Below are 16,688 nucleotides of genomic sequence, written 5' to 3'. Positions count from 1 at the left end.
GAGTGATTCATTATCTTCATCAGAGGATCGCGCGGTCAGAGGTCACCGAGTTTATCTGAACTCTTCGGTCCACATGATTCGGATCCATTCTCACCGGTTCCGTTCAGCTTTTCCTTTATTCCCGGTAAACCCGGCCGCTCTGGACCGATCCAGCTCAATGTGCTAACTCTTTGTCTTCGCTTTCTGCTGCTGGTGATGTGATATAAACGGGGTTCAATGTTTGTATTTCTGTTTTATGATTATATTTCAGTGTGAAACCAAACGAACCGCCTCTCAAAACCCGTCCAGTTCTGGTCTGAAGTTTAAATCTGCCAGTTGAGAATCAGTTATAGGCAAGCTATTGCTAGCATCAACAGCTAATAAGCCGCCTGTGTTAAAACAGTTAATTGTGTTTCTGTTTTCTGATTTATTAATATAATCCACAAGAAGTCTGCGTTTTCTACTGGCTCCGTTTTTAATTTGGTGTTTCGGTTAAAGGACAATAAAAATAGATCCGTTTGTTAGCTAGAAGACCCGCTAAGCGAAGCCAAATGATCCAGATCCCAGTCTGGAGCCGGAATTCCCACAGTCAATGTGCCCCGTGTTTTCCTGAAGTAATCTCGCGGTAAACAGCGAGAGTATAGCAGAAGCCGGTTTGGCGCAGTACGCGGACTCTCGGTTTGCGGTAAATTAATCAATTTTAATTGAAAACCTGCAGAACCTGATCCAGGTTCGGATGATTCTGGGTTTATTTCGGTTCTGCTCTGTTTAAACCGGGTGAACGGGTTTTAGCGGCCGCTGGACTCGCTGACAGCCCGGACTAGAATCACACTAACGGACCGCTTTTATCGGATTCGGTCCACGGAGGAGCCGTTCTGAGAACCGGACCAGAACCGAACAGGTTCTGCTCGGGGATTGTGGGAGGCCGATCCGGTCAGAAGAACGGTTCTGGTTCGTGTTGTAGAGGCTGAGCTGGGATTGTTCTGGGACATGTGACGTGGTGCTAGTCCGTCCATCAGTCCGGTTCGGTTCCGTCGGAACTTCATGATCCAGCCGCAGGGGACCCGCCTGGTCGCCGGACTGTTCTGCCAGTGTCGGTCCGCGGAGACCCACGCCAGCGTGGACCCGGGCGGAGGCTGCGGGCCGCCCCCGGTCAGCCCGCGGCCCCCCCAGGACTCCCGGTCCGGTTCGGACATCCCGGACCATGCGTGTGACGTGTGCGGCGGTCCGGACCAGGAGCACCGGCTGAAGGTTCTGTTCGAGATCCTGGACGTGAACGGGGACGGCGGGATCTGCGTGAACGACCTGAGCATCGGCCTGAAGAAGCTGGGGGTCCACCGAACCGAGCACGAGCTGCGGGTAAGAGTCCGGTCCGGACGGGTTCGGGACGGGTCCGCTCTGATCCGGACGGGTTCGGGTCGCAGCTCGGGTTACTGCGGACGTGCGGGTCGTGTTGGAGAACCAGCCCGCCATGGTTCCGGCACGCAGGTTGTTTATCTGGGTTCGGTTCGGTTCTGTTGACCCAAACTGGTCCAGAACTTTTCTTTTAGCTTCAGTTCCGAACTTTAACAAAGTCAAACCCCCCGAACTACAGACGGGATTACTGGGCCACGCCCCCAGGTTCGGAACCTGAGGTGGGTTTTTACAGCAGAACCTTTTCCAGAACCACGGGACCCAGAAGGTTCTCCTCCAGAACCTCCTGGTGTTTGGGCCCAGAACTGATCCAGACAGACAGATGAACTGGAACCGCAGGATCCGGGTTCTGGTTCTGATCAGAACCTGGTTAACGGATCAGAACTCTGGGATTACTTTGTTTACATGTTGACCCGGTAAATCACCAGAACTCCAGGTTCTGGGTTAGGGTTAGGCTAACCCGACCCCTCGGTGACCCCTCAGTGACCCCAGGTCATGTGACCGACGTCCTGCTGGTTAAACGAGTTAAAGAACTGAAGACCCGACCCGACCGGTTCTGAGACTCCAGAACATTCTGCAGAGGAGGCGGGTTCTGGGTTCTGGGTTCCGGGGTCAGAGGTCAGCAGTGATGAATGGAGGGGAACCATTGATCCAGCTGCCGATCGGACCTGACGGGTCACATGGTTCTGGTCCGGTCCGTCTGGTTCTGGCTTCCCTCCGTGGGGAAGATGGCCGCCTGTCGGACAGGAAGTTAGCATGTTGCCGGCTTCCTGCTGGTGGAAAGTAATGAGCCTCAGAGCGAGTCGGGGCTACGGAAAGCCACACCTGCCACAAATCTCCACAGCTGGCGGCCGAACCTGAAACGCCACACAGTTGGATACGGGGGAGGAATCCTGCCGAAACTCAACCAACGTGTAAAACCAGTCAGTTGATGTTCACGTCACTGACCTGAGTTCAGTTTTATTCAGACGGTCTAACGGGGGTTTTTACAGTGTAAAAGTGCAGCTGGCCCAATGTGAGGTTCTGGTTCTGGTTCTGGACGCTGACGGTTCGGTTGGCCTGAGTCCGAGCCGCTGCAGCAGGAGGAGGAGGAAGAGGAGGATGACGAAGGGGAAACCCTGCAGCCCCCACCCCCCCTTCCTCTGACACAGCTCCACGCTGAGAGCCGGGCTGTGATTGGCTGCCGACGCGGCTGAGCAGTGTGTGGGGCTGTGATTGGCCGGCGGGGCTGCAGTGATGCTGCAGTGATGCTGCAGCAGGACGTCCCACAGCACCAGATGCTCCTGAACGCACCGCCGGACGCTGCATCTCTCGTCCTGCAGCAGGAAGTGATGCGGTTCTGATTTGACCCGGTCCGTCTCAGGATGCTGCAGGAGTTCCTGGATCTGCTGAGCCGGGCCGAGGCACCTGGTTCCGACCCGGCCGGTTCTGATCCGGCTGGTTCTGACCCGGCCGGTTCCGACCCGGCCGGTTCTGATCTGGCCGGTTCCAACCTGGCCGGTTCTGATCCGGCTGGTTCCGACCCGGCCGGGTCTGATCCGGCCCAGCCTGCAGGACGCTGCGAGACGCTGCAGGTGGTCCTCCAGAGAAGCTCCGCCCCCTCCGGCCAGGATGCCGCTCCCAGTGCTCCCAGCAGGACCAGCAGGTTGATCCTGACGGTGGCGCCTCCGGACCTGCAGCAGGTACAGCATGGGCCGGGCCGGGCCGGGCCGGTCCGGTCCGGTCCGGTCCGGTCCGGTCCGGTTTCCCTTCTGTGTTCAGGCTCTGAGCAGAAAATCTGGTGGAAGGAAAACAGGCAGAAATGAGGGCAGCATGTATCATCAGAGAGGCGATCCGGGTCCAGTTGGGTCAGAACCTGCTGGGAAACTGCAGCTGCATCAGAATCATAGGTTCTGGTTCTGTGACCTGGTTCTGATGGGGAGTTCTGGGAAAATTGAAGTGGTTCTGATTCATTGGGTCTAACTGGATCAGCGTTGAGGGCTGTTGATGTTCAGTCTGATGAACATCAATGTTGAATGTTCCTTTTAGGTCCGGTTCTGGTTCTGGTTCTGGTTAGAGCTCAGTCTGGCTCAGTTCACCTGATGAAAAGTTTTCTCTCTAACGGATCCAGATGACTGAGGAAGCATGAGGCCATGGCCCTCATGTTTCCCCCACGGCCCTCCCTGGCCCCCGGCCCTCATGTTTGGCCCCCGGCCCTCATGTTTCTCCCCCGGCCCTCATGTTTCCCCCCCGGCCCTCCCCGGCCCCCGGCCCTCATGTTTGGCCCCTCTCTGTGCAGCGCATGGTGACGGCCGGCGATAAGGACCTGGACGGCCAGCTGGACTTCCAGGAGTTCGTTCAGTACCTCCGGGATCATGAGAAGAAGCTGCGGCTCGTCTTCAGGAGTCTGGACAGGAAGAACGACGGTGAGGCGGGTCGACCGGGACCGGAACCGGGTCTCGGGTCGGGACCTTTGACCTCTCTGTGTGTTTCAGGCCGGATCGACTCGCAGGAGATCATGCAGTCGCTGCGGGATCTGGGGATCCACCTGACGGAGGAGCAGGCCGAGGAGATCCTGAGGAGGTGAGAGGAACCGGGTCCAACCGGGTCGGTACTGGTTCTGCTGTGTTTGGGCCAAAGATGGAGGGTTCTGGGCGGCAGCACATAAAATCAGATGATCTCAGAGACGACAGCTGGTTTTATTCTCAGATCATCCATGTGAGTTTGTGCCGCTCGGTCCAGTTGGTTCCGTCGGTCCAGTTGGTCCAGTTTGGTCCAGTCGGTTCCGTCGGTCCAGTTGGTCCAGTTTGGTCCAGTTGGTTCCGTCAGTCCAGTTGGTCCAGTTGGTCCAGTTGGTCCAGTTGGTCCAGTTTGGTCCAGTTAGGTCCAGTTTGGTCCAGTTCGTCCAGTTTGGTCCAGTTGGTCCAGTTTGGTCCAGTTAGGTCCAGTTTGGTCCAGTTCGTCCAGTTTTGTCCAATTTGGTCCAGTTTGGTCCAGTTGGTTCAGTTTGGTCCAGTTTGGTCCAGTTGGTCCAGTTAGGTCCAGTTTGGTCCAGTTAGGTCCAGTTTGGTCCAGTTAGGTCCAGTTTGGTCCAGTTCGTCCAGTTTGGTCCAGTTCGTCCAGTTTTGTCCAGTTTGGTCCAATTTGGTCCAGTTTGGTCCAGTTTGGTCCAGTTGGTTCAGTTTGTTCCAGTTTGGTCCAGTTGGTCCAGTTAGGTCCAGTTTGGTCCAGTTGGTCCCGTTGGTTCAGTTTGGTCCAGTTGGTTCAGTTTGGTCCAGTTTGGTCCAGTTGGTCCAGTTTGGTCCAGTTGGTCCAGTTTGGTCCAGTTTGGTCCAGTTGGTCCAGTTTTGTCCAGTTGGTCCAGTTTGGTCCAGTTGGTTCAGTTTGGTCCAGTTGGTCCAGTTTGGTCCAGTTTGGTCCAGTTGGTCCAGTTTGGTCCATTTAGGTCCAGTTTGGTCCAGTTTGGTCCAGTTGGTTCAGTTTGGTCCAGTTTGGTCCAGTTGGTCTAGTTGGTCTAGTTGGTCCAGTTGGTCCAGTTTGGTCCAGTTTGGTCCAGTTGGTTCAGTTTGGTCCAGTTTGGTCCAGTTTGGTCCAGTTTGGTCCAGTTGGTTCAGTTTGGTCCAGTTTGGTCCAGTTTGGTCCAGTTGGTTCAGTTTGGTCCAGTTAGGTCCAGTTTGGTCGAGTTTGGTCCAGTTGATTCAGTTTGGTCCAGTTGGTTCAGTTTGGTCCAGTTTGGTCCAGTTGGTTCAGTTTGGTCCAGTTTGGTCCAGTTGGTTCAGTTTGGTCCAGTTTGGTCCAGTTGGTCCAGTTTGGTCCAGTTGGTCCATTTAGGTCCAGTTTGGTCCAGTTGGTCCAGTTGGTTCAGTTTGGTCCAGTTGGTTCAGTTTGGTCCAGTTTGGTCCAGTTGGTCCAGTTTGGTCCAGTTTGGTCCAGTTGGTTCAGTTTGGTCCAGTTTGGTCCAGTTGGTCCAGTTTGGTCCAGTTGGTCCAGTTTGGTCCAGTTTGGTCCAGTTGGTTCAGTTTGGTCCAGTTTGGTCCAGTTGGTTCAGTTTGGTCCAGTTGGTCCAGTTTGGTCCAGTTTGGTCCAGTTGGTTCAGTTTGGTCGAGTTTGGTCCAGTTGATTCAGTTAGGTCCAGTTTGGTCCAGTTAGGTCCAGTTTGGTCGAGTTTGGTCCAGTTGGTTCAGTTTGGTCCAGTTGGTCCAGTTAGGTCCAGTTTGGTCGAGTTTGGTCCAGTTGATTCAGTTAGGTCCAGTTTGGTCCAGTTGGTCCCGTTGGTTCAGTTTGGTCCAGTTGGTTCAGTTGGTCCATTTAGGTCCAGTTTGGTCCAGTTGGTTCAGTTTGGTCCAGTTTGGTCCAGTTTGGTCCAGTTTGGTCCAGTTGGTTCAGTTTGGTCCAGTTTGGTCCAGTTTGGTCCAGTTGGTTCAGTTTGGTCCAGTTAGGTCCAGTTTGGTCGAGTTTGGTCCAGTTGATTCAGTTAGGTCCAGTTGGTTCAGTTTGGTCCAGTTGGTTCAGTTTGGTCCAGTTTGGTCCAGTTGGTTCAGTTTGGTCCAGTTTGGTCCAGTTGGTTCAGTTTGGTCCAGTTTGGTCCAGTTGGTCCAGTTTGGTCCAGTTGGTCCATTTAGGTCCAGTTTGGTCCAGTTGGTCCAGTTGGTTCAGTTTGGTCCAGTTGGTTCAGTTTGGTCCAGTTTGGTCCAGTTGGTCCAGTTTGGTCCAGTTTGGTCCAGTTGGTTCAGTTTGGTCCAGTTTGGTCCAGTTGGTCCAGTTTGGTCCAGTTGGTCCAGTTTGGTCCAGTTTGGTCCAGTTGGTTCAGTTTGGTCCAGTTTGGTCCAGTTGGTTCAGTTTGGTCCAGTTGGTCCAGTTTGGTCCAGTTTGGTCCAGTTTGGTCCAGTTGGTTCAGTTTGGTCGAGTTTGGTCCAGTTGATTCAGTTAGGTCCAGTTTGGTCCAGTTAGGTCCAGTTTGGTCGAGTTTGGTCCAGTTGATTCAGTTAGGTCCAGTTTGGTCCAGTTGGTCCCGTTGGTTCAGTTTGGTCCAGTTGGTTCAGTTGGTCCATTTAGGTCCAGTTTGGTCCAGTTGGTTCAGTTTGGTCCAGTTTGGTCCAGTTGGTTCAGTTTGGTCCAGTTTGGTCCAGTCGGTCCAGTCGGTCCAGTTTGGTCCAGTTGGTCCAGTTGGTCCAGTTTGGTCCAGTTGGTCCAGTTTGGTCCAGTTGGTTCAGTTTGGTCCAGTTTGGTCCAGTTGGTCCAGTTTGGTCCAGTTGGTCCAGTTTGGTCCAGTTGGTCCAGTTTGGTCCAGTTGGTCCAGTTGGTCCAGTTTGGTCCAGTTTGGTCCAGTTGGTCCAGTTTGGTCCAGTTGGTCCAGTTTGGTCCAGTTTGGTCCAGTTTGGTCCAGTTGGTCCAATTGGTTCAGTTTGGTCCAGTTGGTCCAGTCGGTCCAGTTTGGTCCAGTTTGGTCCAGTTGGTCCAGTTGGTCCAGTTTGGTCCAGTTTGGTCCAGTTGGTCCAGTTGGTCCAGTTTGGTCCAGTTGGTCCAGTTTGGTCCAGTTGGTCCAGTTTGGTCCAGTTTGGTCCAGTTGGTCCAATTGGTTCAGTTTGGTCCAGTTTGGTCCAGTTGGTTCCGTTGGTCCTGTTGGTCCTGTTTGGTCCAGTTGGTTCCGTTGGTCCAGTTGGTCCAGTTTGGTCCAGTTGGTTCCGTTGGTCCAGTTGGTCCAGTTTGGTCCAGTTGGTTCCGTTGGTCCAGTTGGTTCAGCTGAACTTGAACCTTCAATAAATTTAAACTTGAATTTGTTCCAGTTTCACATGAATTATTTCCATCATGGCAGCTTTGAATGAACCCAGACATCTGATTGGTTCACCTCACTGCAGGCCAACCAATCAGGTTGCCGATAGCAGCGCTGGCCCCGCCCACCAGCTTAGAGGAATCCATCAATTATATGAAATAAACTAAATTATGTCTGAATTTCCGTCTGGTTCTGTCTGGTTCCGTCTGTGGTTCTGTCTGGTTCCGTCTGGTTCCGTCTAACCGGTCTGTGGTTCTGTGTGTCTCCGGTCTGCCCCAGAATCAGGGCGGGGTTCATCTGGACCCCGGTCCTGCAGTAAGTATCACTTCCTGCTGACCTCCTGCTGACCTCCTGCTGACCTCCTGCTGCTTCTTGTTTTGCTCGTTGCCGTCCTGCAGCTTCAGTTCCAGCATGGCTCTGATCCGATCCGGCCGTGCATGTCAGAACCTCCCTGACCCGGTTCTGTGCTGACGTGTCCTTCCGTCCCCCTGCAGCATGGACACCGACGGCACCATGACCATCGACTGGGACGAGTGGCGGGACTACCACCTGCTGCACCCGGCGGACAACATCCCCGAGATCATCCTGCACTGGAGGCACTCCACGGTAGCGCCGCGGCGACCGCCTGGCCGTTGCTAGGTTACCGGCGGGCCCGCCTGACGCCGCGCCCTCCTTCCACAGATCCTGGATGTCGGCGAGAGCATCGTCGTCCCCGACGAGTTCACCGCGGAGGAGAAGAAGACCGGCATGTGGTGGCGCCACCTGGTGGCCGGAGGAGGCGCCGGCGCCGTGTCCCGGACCTGCACGGCGCCGCTGGACCGGCTGAAGGTTCTGATGCAGGTGAGACGCCACAGGGGTCAGACTCGCTTTGATTCAGGGTCATGAATGTTCTTAAAGGGCCAGTACCGTGTTTTATCCCTCATCAGCCTGGAGCTTTTTCATGTTTGATCAATCCTTTAATCTCCATGGCAACGAGTCACCTGTGCAAAACGTCTGGGTGGGCCTAGCCCCGCCTTCGAGGCACAGCTCCTCCCCCGCTCAGCTCCTTCAGACTAGCCAGCAGCAATTAGCAAACAGCTGGTGGAATAGAGGGACGACTTCCTGGAGGCGGAGCTTCAGAAACACCAGCGGGTTTTAAAGAGACGGAGACATGTTGGATATCAGTACCTGTATTGATCAGTTGCTGATTATGAATAAGACGCAGCAAAGCTCCGCCCCCTCAGGTCCACGCCTCCAAAACCAACAGCATGCGCATCGGCAGCGGCTTCCTGCACATGATCCGCGAGGGCGGCGTGCGCTCGCTGTGGAGAGGAAACGGCATCAACGTCATCAAGATCGGTCCAGAGTCCGCCATCAAGTTCATGGCCTACGAGCAGGTGAGACCCGGGTCAGAACCGGGTCGTTCCTGCTGAGTGAATCTGATCTGCTGTCTCTCAGATTAAACGGCTCATCGGGAGCAACCAGGAGACGCTGGGAATGACGGAGAGGTTCGTGTCGGGATCTCTGGCTGGGGCGATCGCCCAGAGCAGCATCTACCCCATGGAGGTGAGGGGCGTCCTGCCGGTGCCAACATGGAGTTTCCTCCCTGAATGAGGAACTCCATGTTCCTCTTCCCAAACCCAGGAAACTTTAGACAGGATGGTGGAAAGTTGAGGGGAAGCATCTTTATGCTAATTCGTAAGAAAATTAGCATACATTTCTTATGTTAGCATATATGAATTATATGCTAATTCTTTTATGAATTAGCATATATGAATTGTATGCTAATTTGTAAGAGAATTAGCATATAGTTAATATATTAGAATATATAAATTATATGCTAATTTGTAAGAGAATTAGCATATAGTTAATATATTAGAATATATAAATTATATGCTAATTCTGGCCGTTGCCAGAATTAGCATATAATTCATATATGCTAATTCTTCTATGAATTAGCATATAATTCATATATTAGCATATATGAATTGTATGCTAATTTGTAAGAGAATTAGCATATAGTTAATATATTAGAATATATAAATTATATGCTAATTCTGGCCGTTGCCAGAATTAGCATATAATTCATATATGCTAATTCTTCTATGAATTAGCATATATAAATTATATGCTAATTCTGGCCGAGAATTAGCATATAATTCATATATGCTAATTCTTCTATGAATTAGCATATATGAATTATATGCTAATTTGTAAGACAATTAGCATATAATTCTTTATGCCAGAACTTCCCAGAAACATTGTGGAACCTTAAGGAAAGTAACCAGCAGAAAGTTCCAAAAAAAGTTCTGGAATTTCTGGTACCTATTAAGTTCCTGGAAAGTTCCACCATGATGCCTTGCAGGCTCCTGGAAAAGGCCTGGTGAACCTTGGCTAGCTCCAGGAAAGTTCCAGGAAAGCAGGAGGTGTGTGGGCTGAGGGTGGAGGTCCGGTGTGACGTTTCCCCTGGACGCTTCGTGTCCCTCAGGTTCTGAAGACCCGGTTGGCCCTGCGGAAGACGGGTCAGTACTCTGGGATCCTGGACTGCGCCAAGCACATCCTGCGGAGCGAGGGCGTGGCGGCGTTCTACAAGGGCTACGTCCCCAACATGCTGGGCATCATCCCGTACGCCGGCATCGACCTGGCCGTCTACGAGGTGAGTGGACCGGCGCCGCGGGTCGGGCCGCCGCCGCCGCGGTTCTGCTGTCTGACCCGTTTCCTCTGCTCAGACCCTGAAGAACTCCTGGCTGCAGCGCTTCGCCACGGACAGCGCCGACCCGGGAGTCTTTGTGCTGCTGGCCTGTGGCACCACCTCCAGCACCTGTGGGCAGCTGGCCAGTTACCCGCTGGCGCTGGTCCGGACCCGGATGCAGGCGCAAGGTCCGTCCGATCAGAACCGCTCCTGTCCTGTAGAACTCCATGCTGTTGTCTGAGCTGCTGCTCCTGTAGGAACCAAACCGGTCCTGATTGGACCATCAGAACCGGCAGACACACAGGAAGTGACTCTGTTTGTTGAACTCTAGAGGTCGTCAACTCGGGGCTCAAGGTCATTTAGAGGTCAGGGGATTCACCCACTTTAGACCCTACAAGCAGCACTGAGACCCGACCGGATCAGAACCAGAACTGGACCCGGGCTGCAGCTGCAACTCCTGACTGAATCTAACAGAAATAATCTGTTGTAGCTCCATAAAGGTTCTGGTTCTGGACTGGTTGGGTCCAATAAAATGTTTGATCTAATCCCAGAAACCAGAAGGTTCCTCTGCTGAGCCGACCCGGTTCACTGACCCGAGTCGCTTCATGTCTCTGGTTCTGACTGAACAAATTAGAACGAAATGAAAAAACGGGAAGCAGCAACTCTGTGACGCGTTCGCTGTCCCTCTGTCTCTCTGTGATGCCTTCGCTGCCCCTCTGTGATGCGTTCGCTGCCCCTCTGTGATGCGTTCGCTGCCCCTCTGTCTCTCTGTGATGCGTTCGCTGCCTCTCTGTGATGCGTTCGCTGCCCCTCTGTGATGCGTTCGCTGCCCCTCTGTCTCTCTGTGATGCGTTCGCTGCCCCTCTGTGATGCGTTCGCTGCCCCTCTGTGATGCGTTCGCTGCCCCTCTGTCTCTCTGTGATGCGTTCGCTGCCCCTCTGTGATGCGTTCGCTGCCCCTCTGTGATGCGTTCGCTGCCCCTCTGCCTCTCTGTGCCCCTCTGTGATGCGTTCGCTGCCCCTCTGCCCCGCTGTGATGCGTTCGCTGCCCCTCTGCCCCTCTGTGATGCGTTCGCTGCCCCTCTGTCTCTCTGTGATGCGTTCGCTGCTCCTCTGCCCCGCTGTGATGCGTTCGCTGCCCCTCTGCCCCGCTGTGATGCGTTCGCTGCCCCTCTGTCTCCCTCTGCCCCTCTGTGATGCGTTCGCTGCCCCTCTGCCCCTCTGTGATGCGTTCGCTGCCCCTCTGTCTCTCTGTGATGCGTTCGCTGCTCCTCTGCCCCTCTGTGATGCGTTCGCTGCCCCTCTGTCTCTCTGTGATGCGTTCGCTGTCTCTCTGTGATGCGTTCGCTGCCCCTCTGTCTCTCTGTGATGCGTTCGCTGCCCCTCTGTCTCTTTGTGATGCGTTCGCTGCCTCTCTGTGATGCGTTCGCTGCCCCTCTGTCTCTCTGTGATGCGTTCGCTGCCCCTCTGTCTCTCTGTGATGCGTTCGCTGCCCCTCTGCCTCTCTGTGATGCGTTCGCTGCCCCTCTGTCTCTCTGTGATGCGTTCGCTGCCCCTCTGTCTCTCTGTGATGCGTTCGCTGCCCCTCTGCCTCTCTGTGATGCGTTCGCTGCCCCTCTGTCTCTCTGTGATGCGTTCGCTGCCCCTCTGTCTCTCTGTGATGCGTTCGCTGCCCCTCTGTCTCCCTCTGCCCCTCTATGATGCGTTCGCTGCCCCTCTGTCTCCCTCTGCCCCTCTGTGATGCGTTCGCTGCCCCTCTGTCTCCTCTGCCCCTCTGTGATGCGTTCGCTGCCTCTCTGTGATGCGTTCGCTGCCCCTCTGTCTCCCCAGCCTCGCTGCAGGCCGGCCCCCAGCTCTCCATGGCCGCCCTGTTCCGGCTCATCGTCCGTACGGACGGCGCGCTCGGCCTCTACCGGGGCCTCGCCCCCAACTTCATGAAGGTCGTCCCGTCCGTCAGCATCAGCTACGTCGTCTACGAACACCTCAAGAGGTCGCTGGGGGTCCAGTCCAGGTGAGCCGGACCCGACCGGAACCGAGTGACCCGGCCCAATGACCCGGCTCCAGGCCCGACCCGCTGATCCTCATCATCTCTGATGATGATGATGATCCGGTTCTGGACCGCTAGGGGAACCCGGTTCTGGTTCTGGTGGACCGTCTCAGCTCCTCTGGGTCTGATGTTCTGGATCAGAACCAGAAGCCGTCCCCCTCCAGAGCCAGAGGCTTGGGTCCAGGTCAGCAGAACCTCCGGGTTCTGATGGGAAAAACCCCGGCGGACACCGGGACTCCGTCACCATGGCAACCAGCATCACGTGATCCCAGCGTGAGGCGTTCAGGCTCCATGGGAAAACTCGGAAACTTTCCTGATCATTGAAGCGAACTGATTCCCTACCGGACCGGATCCAAACAGACTGGACCGGACCGGACCAAGCCGGATCGGACCAAGCCGGACCGGACCGGACCAAGCCGGATCCGAACAGACTGGACCGGACCAGATCCGAACAGACCGGACCGGATCCGAACAGACCGGACCGGACGTGACCGGATCGGATCCGAACAGACCGGACCGAGCCGGACCTGACTGGATCGGACCGAGCCGGATCCGAACAGACCGGACCGGACCTGACCGGACCGGATCCGAACAGACCGGACCCCTCAGCTGGTTTCTTGTATTTATTTCAGTATTTATTGGTTTTTCTGATCATGATTAAACTGATTGTTTGGACCGAACCAGAAGGTTCTGCTGAAAACTGAATGTTTTCATTCTCTGACCCAACAGAACCATCAGAACCATCAGAATAAAGGCTGGAATGTTTCACTCTGTGTCGTAGATCTATATCTATATATCTATAATAAATAAATATAAAGTTTTTAAAATGTAGTTTCTGCTGAAGGTTCTTGTTCAGGCTGGTTCTGGTTCCAGGAGAAGATCCGGGTTTTGGTTCCGATTGGTTCCGGTTTAAAGAAACATTTCAAACATGAATGGATGGTTTCTCTGTGACGTCATCCGCTATGACCGGAACCCGGCTCTCTGCGGTTTCCGGTCTGGATCAGCTGACGAGCTGCTGAGTCGTCCGGTTCTGGTTCCGGTTCTGGGATCATGTCTGCCTTCAGTCACGAGCTGCTCAGCCACCAGGCGTCACTTCCTGACTGCGCTGCGGGACCAGAACCAGAACCAGAACCGCTCCAAAAATGCCGTCCCTGCAGCAGATCCGAACCGCTCTGGACGCTTCGGGCCAGGCCCACGTCCTGCGGTTCTGGCCGGAGCTCGGTTCGGAGCAGCAGGAGGCGTTCCTGCGGGAGCTGGCCCAGCTGGACCTGCCGCGGCTGGAGCAGCACTGCCGGGCGGCCGCGGAGGCGGCAGCCGCCGCCGCCGCCTGCGCTCCGGACCGGGACCTGGAGCCGAACCTGGAGCCGGTTCCCCCGGAGAGCCTGGGCAGCGTGAGGAGCAGCGACCCGGACCGTCTGGCTGGATGGGAGCGTGAAGGTACCAGAACCAGAACCGACGTTACTCCGCTGGGATTTGAACTCCGTGTTTTATCGCGATAGTAGAAAATCTGAAGACTGTTGATGGCTCTGAGGGATGAGTGCGCATGCGCCCTACTGGTCAGAACCAGTAACTGGATCATCCAATCACGGTTTAGGCAGTAGTGTGACGTCAGTCTGTAGTGCCGCTAGAGGGAGCACTTCGGATTAAAATGGCGCCTGGAGGAATATTCAGGTAGAGAGAAAGATGGCAGATCGGAAGGTTGCTGGTTCAATTCCCAGCCTGTTCAGCTGCAGTTTGTTTTCCGTTCGTTTGATCAGAAACATCCTGCATCATCAGCCTCCGACGGATTCAAATATTAATGTCAGAAACGGTTAAAAAGTTGGAAAAAAAATTCCAGTTTCAGCTAAAAATGAATGTAAATGATGAATCTGTCGTTTCTGATCAGGATTCCTGCAGATTTCCAGGAGTCGGGTCGCGGTTCTGCTCCTGGCTGGAGGTCAGGGGACGCGGCTCGGGGTCCGCTACCCCAAAGGGATGTTCGACGTCGGGCTGCCGAGCGGGAAGACGCTGTACCAGATCCAAGCCGAGCGGATCCTGAAGGTCCAGCAGCTGGCAGAGAGCCGCCTGGGGGCCGAATGCACCGTCCCCTGGTGAGACCAGAACCGACGGGCGGGAAGCTTTGGGCCAGGAAACCGGGAGGAGGAACCGGCTGAGACGGGAAAATGGATAAATATCCACCAAAAACTGACCAAATGTTCCGAGTTTCAAAAGTTGCACATTTTAGGCAAAACAAAGCCAGAAACGTCCTCCTGTATTTGTCTAAATAATTAAAAAATTATAATATTTTCATGTTTTAGTATTTTAAGTTGCAGGAAAATTAGTGAAATTTATCATTAATTTAATCGAATAAATTTGTTACTGCAGGTAAAAACTGTTAGGTTGTCAGTTTGAGGAGCGAAGCTGTAATTTATTATTATTATTAATAATAATAATAATCACCAGAGCAGAAATGGGATCAAATTTAGAAATAATAATTTCCTCACTAATATCAAATGAAATCCCGTCAGAATGAGGCAGAGCGCCACCAGCTGGTGGGACGTCAACGGATTATTTCAACTTCGGCCATCAGAAACGTAAACCGGTCGGCCATTTTGAAAAAAACTCCACCAGCCCGCAGAGATCTTCACTGATTGGCTGGCTGCGTTCTGTCGAGCATTTTGATTGGCTGAGGAACCAGAACCTGTCCTGAGCGCTAACCTGATGTGGTTGTTAAACCTCAGACTGTCTCCTCCTCCTCCTCTTCCTCCTCCTCCTCCTCCTCACCTGTCCAGGTACATCATGACCAGTGAGTTCACGCTGAAGCCCACCCAGACCTTCTTCCAGGACAACGCTCACTTCGGCCTGCATCCCTCCAACATCGTCATGTTCGAGCAGCGCATGATCCCGGCCGTGACCTTTGACGGGAAGGTCATCCTGGAGGACAAAGGGAAGCTGGCCATGGCTCCAGGTGGGTTTGGTCAGGAGACGCAGCACAGCCGTGACGCCCCTTGGTGACCTCTGACCTCTGTGCTCCCTGCGTCAGACGGTAACGGCGGTCTGTACCAGGCGCTGGAGGACAACGGCGTCCTGGAGGACATGGAGCGCAGAGGAGTGGAGTTCGTCCACGTCTACTGCGTGGACAACATCCTGGTCAAGATGGCCGACCCGCTGTTCGTTGGCTTCTGTGTGGCGAAAGGAGCCGACTGCGGCGCCAAGGTTCTGATGCTTCCTGTGGCTCGCTGAGCGACGCGGCGAAGGTTCAGGTCACGTCCAGAACACGGTTATCAGAACGAGTCTCAACTGTAATCCATTGGGTCAAAGGTCGTTCCTGGAATGGATCAGTTTAATTAACAAGTTTAACTTTTTTAACTCACTCAGATGAGTCAGCTGTTGACTTGACCTCTGACCTGCAGCTGCCTCCTCATGTCAAACACTAGATCAGATAAATCGGAGCCTGACTTCCTGTCCAGATCGCGGCTCGTTTTTAGCTTAGCGCTTTTGCTAGCATGCAGGTTTGACCTGCAGTGGCAGATTTGACCTGCTGGGGGCGACAAACTCCAACGATCAGTTTATTTATGTGGCTCCGATTCACAACAACAGTCTCCAAGCAGGAAACGTTTCATCCAGGCGCCGAGCGAACCAACATGGCCGACGTTAGCTCAGTAGCATTAGCTTGCTAGCTGCTGCTGCTGGCTCTGAGTCCCGTGTTGCTCCACCAGGTGGTGGAGAAGGCCGACCCAGCCGAGCCGGTGGGCGTGGTCTGCAGGGTGGGCGGAGTCCCTCGGGTGGTGGAGTACAGCGAGATCCGACCCGAGGCGGCCCGGCGCCGAGGACCAGCCGGAGAACTGGTCTACAGCGCCGGAAACATCTGCAACCACTTCTTCACCAGGAGCTTCCTGCAGGACGTGGTGGAGTGAGAGAGCCGGCGGGACGGATTACCGTCATTGACCTGGAATCTCTGCTGACCTTGGGATCTCTTCCAGGACGTTTAAGGACCAGCTGCAGCCTCATGTGGCTCTGAAGAAGGTCCCGTTCCTGGACGCCTGTGGGAACCAGGTCAACCCAACCGAGCCCAACGGCATCAAGATGGAGAAGTTTGTTTTCGACGTGTTTCCGTTCTCCAGGTACGGATAATCCGGCGTGTTTCCAGACTGCCGGTCATCTGGATGACCGGCTGCTTTCTGCGCAGGAACCTGGTGGTTCTGGAGGTCCGGAGGGAGGACGAGTTCTCCCCTCTGAAGAACGCAGACGGAGCGCCGTCCGACACGCCCACCACGGCCAGGACCGCCCTGCTGGCGCAGCACTGCCGCTGGGCAGCCGCCGCTGGCGCCGCCCTGCTGGACGAGCAGGGGAACAGCATCCAGATGCCGCCCAGGTCAGAGGTCACTGACCCTTCGCCCACATGAAGGTCCAGTTTGTGTTTAGCAGACATTAAACACTTTTGGTCCACAGTTCGTCAGCAGAGAATCATCCGGCGCTGAAATGTGAGATTTCTCCTCTGCTGTCGTATTTTGGAGAGGTGAGCAGCAGAACCACGTCAGGTTCTGGTTCTGGTTCTGGTTCTGCTCGTTAATAATCAGAGCTCCTCGTGCTCCCAGGGCCTGGAGCTGCTGAAGGGCAAAACCATCAGAACGCCGATCATCCTGGACGGAGCAGCAGCTGCAGAGCTGCAGGCCTGATCGGATCAGAACCGCAGAGACACCGGGCCTGGAGGACCAGTCAGGGATCAACTGGAAACTTTATATAAACTGCTTTTACACCAACAAATAAAAATTTCATTCAAACTGTTTCATTTTAACGTACTGACTGAGAAACGCTGCGTTCCACTGACTGTAAGGCACGGTGGTG

At 54.4% G+C, this 16,688-nt stretch overlaps 2 protein-coding genes across 5 annotated transcripts; both read left to right on the top strand.

Annotated features, from left to right (window-relative positions):
* The first annotated feature begins 12 nt into the window (after positions 1 to 12).
* slc25a25b (solute carrier family 25 member 25b) lies at positions 13 to 12,629 on the top strand. 4 transcript variants are annotated; one of them, XM_008424777.3, is made up of 11 exons: positions 13 to 1,338; positions 3,671 to 3,797; positions 3,867 to 3,954; positions 7,424 to 7,459; positions 7,639 to 7,750; positions 7,826 to 7,984; positions 8,368 to 8,520; positions 8,582 to 8,689; positions 9,612 to 9,779; positions 9,853 to 10,003; positions 11,645 to 12,629. In XM_008424777.3, exons 1-11 carry the CDS (start codon positions 1,024 to 1,026, stop codon positions 11,827 to 11,829), a joined length of 1,602 nt encoding a protein of 533 aa, XP_008422999.1. In that variant the 5' UTR covers positions 13 to 1,023; the 3' UTR covers positions 11,830 to 12,629. The 4 variants fall into 4 exon arrangements, with proteins under 4 accessions (XP_008422999.1, XP_008423000.1, XP_008423002.2 ...); XM_008424780.3 differs by lacking the exon at positions 13 to 1,338 and adding an exon at positions 1,406 to 3,074; XM_008424778.3 differs by lacking the exon at positions 7,424 to 7,459.
* A 242-nt stretch (positions 12,630 to 12,871) lies between these two features.
* On the top strand, positions 12,872 to 16,627 carry uap1l1 (UDP-N-acetylglucosamine pyrophosphorylase 1 like 1). The gene is made up of 9 exons (XM_008424781.3): positions 12,872 to 13,298; positions 13,747 to 13,951; positions 14,633 to 14,808; positions 14,884 to 15,056; positions 15,560 to 15,753; positions 15,824 to 15,964; positions 16,030 to 16,215; positions 16,293 to 16,359; positions 16,439 to 16,627. The coding sequence occupies exons 1-9, from the start codon at positions 13,004 to 13,006 to the stop codon at positions 16,517 to 16,519; spliced, it is 1,518 nt and encodes a 505-aa protein (XP_008423003.1). The 5' UTR covers positions 12,872 to 13,003; the 3' UTR covers positions 16,520 to 16,627.
* Positions 16,628 to 16,688: the final 61 nt, after the last annotated feature.

This window comes from Poecilia reticulata, chromosome 12 (assembly GCF_904066995.2).
Source record: "Poecilia reticulata chromosome 12, P_reticulata-male-v2, whole genome shotgun sequence".
NCBI lineage: Eukaryota > Metazoa > Chordata > Actinopteri > Cyprinodontiformes > Poeciliidae > Poecilia > Poecilia reticulata.
This window is presented reverse-complemented; position numbering and strand designations above follow the sequence as displayed.

What these genes read in the sequence shown, in the direction of transcription:
- slc25a25b (XM_008424780.3), top strand. Translation starts at nt 2,757, where the DNA reads ATGCTGCAGGAGTTCCTGGATCTGCTGAGCCGGGCCGAGGCACCTGGT. An exon ending in CGCCTCCGGACCTGCAGCAG is followed by an intron (nt 3,075 to 3,670) that starts GTACAGCATGGG and finishes CTCTCTGTGCAG; the next exon opens with CGCATGGTGACGGCCGGCGA. An exon ending in GACCCGGATGCAGGCGCAAG is followed by an intron (nt 10,004 to 11,644) that starts GTCCGTCCGATC and finishes CTGTCTCCCCAG; the next exon opens with CCTCGCTGCAGGCCGGCCCC.
- uap1l1 (XM_008424781.3), top strand. Translation starts at nt 13,004, where the DNA reads ATGCCGTCCCTGCAGCAGATCCGAACCGCTCTGGACGCTTCGGGCCAG. An exon ending in GAAGCTGGCCATGGCTCCAG is followed by an intron (nt 14,809 to 14,883) that starts GTGGGTTTGGTC and finishes TCCCTGCGTCAG; the next exon opens with ACGGTAACGGCGGTCTGTAC. An exon ending in GAGCCGACTGCGGCGCCAAG is followed by an intron (nt 15,057 to 15,559) that starts GTTCTGATGCTT and finishes TTGCTCCACCAG; the next exon opens with GTGGTGGAGAAGGCCGACCC.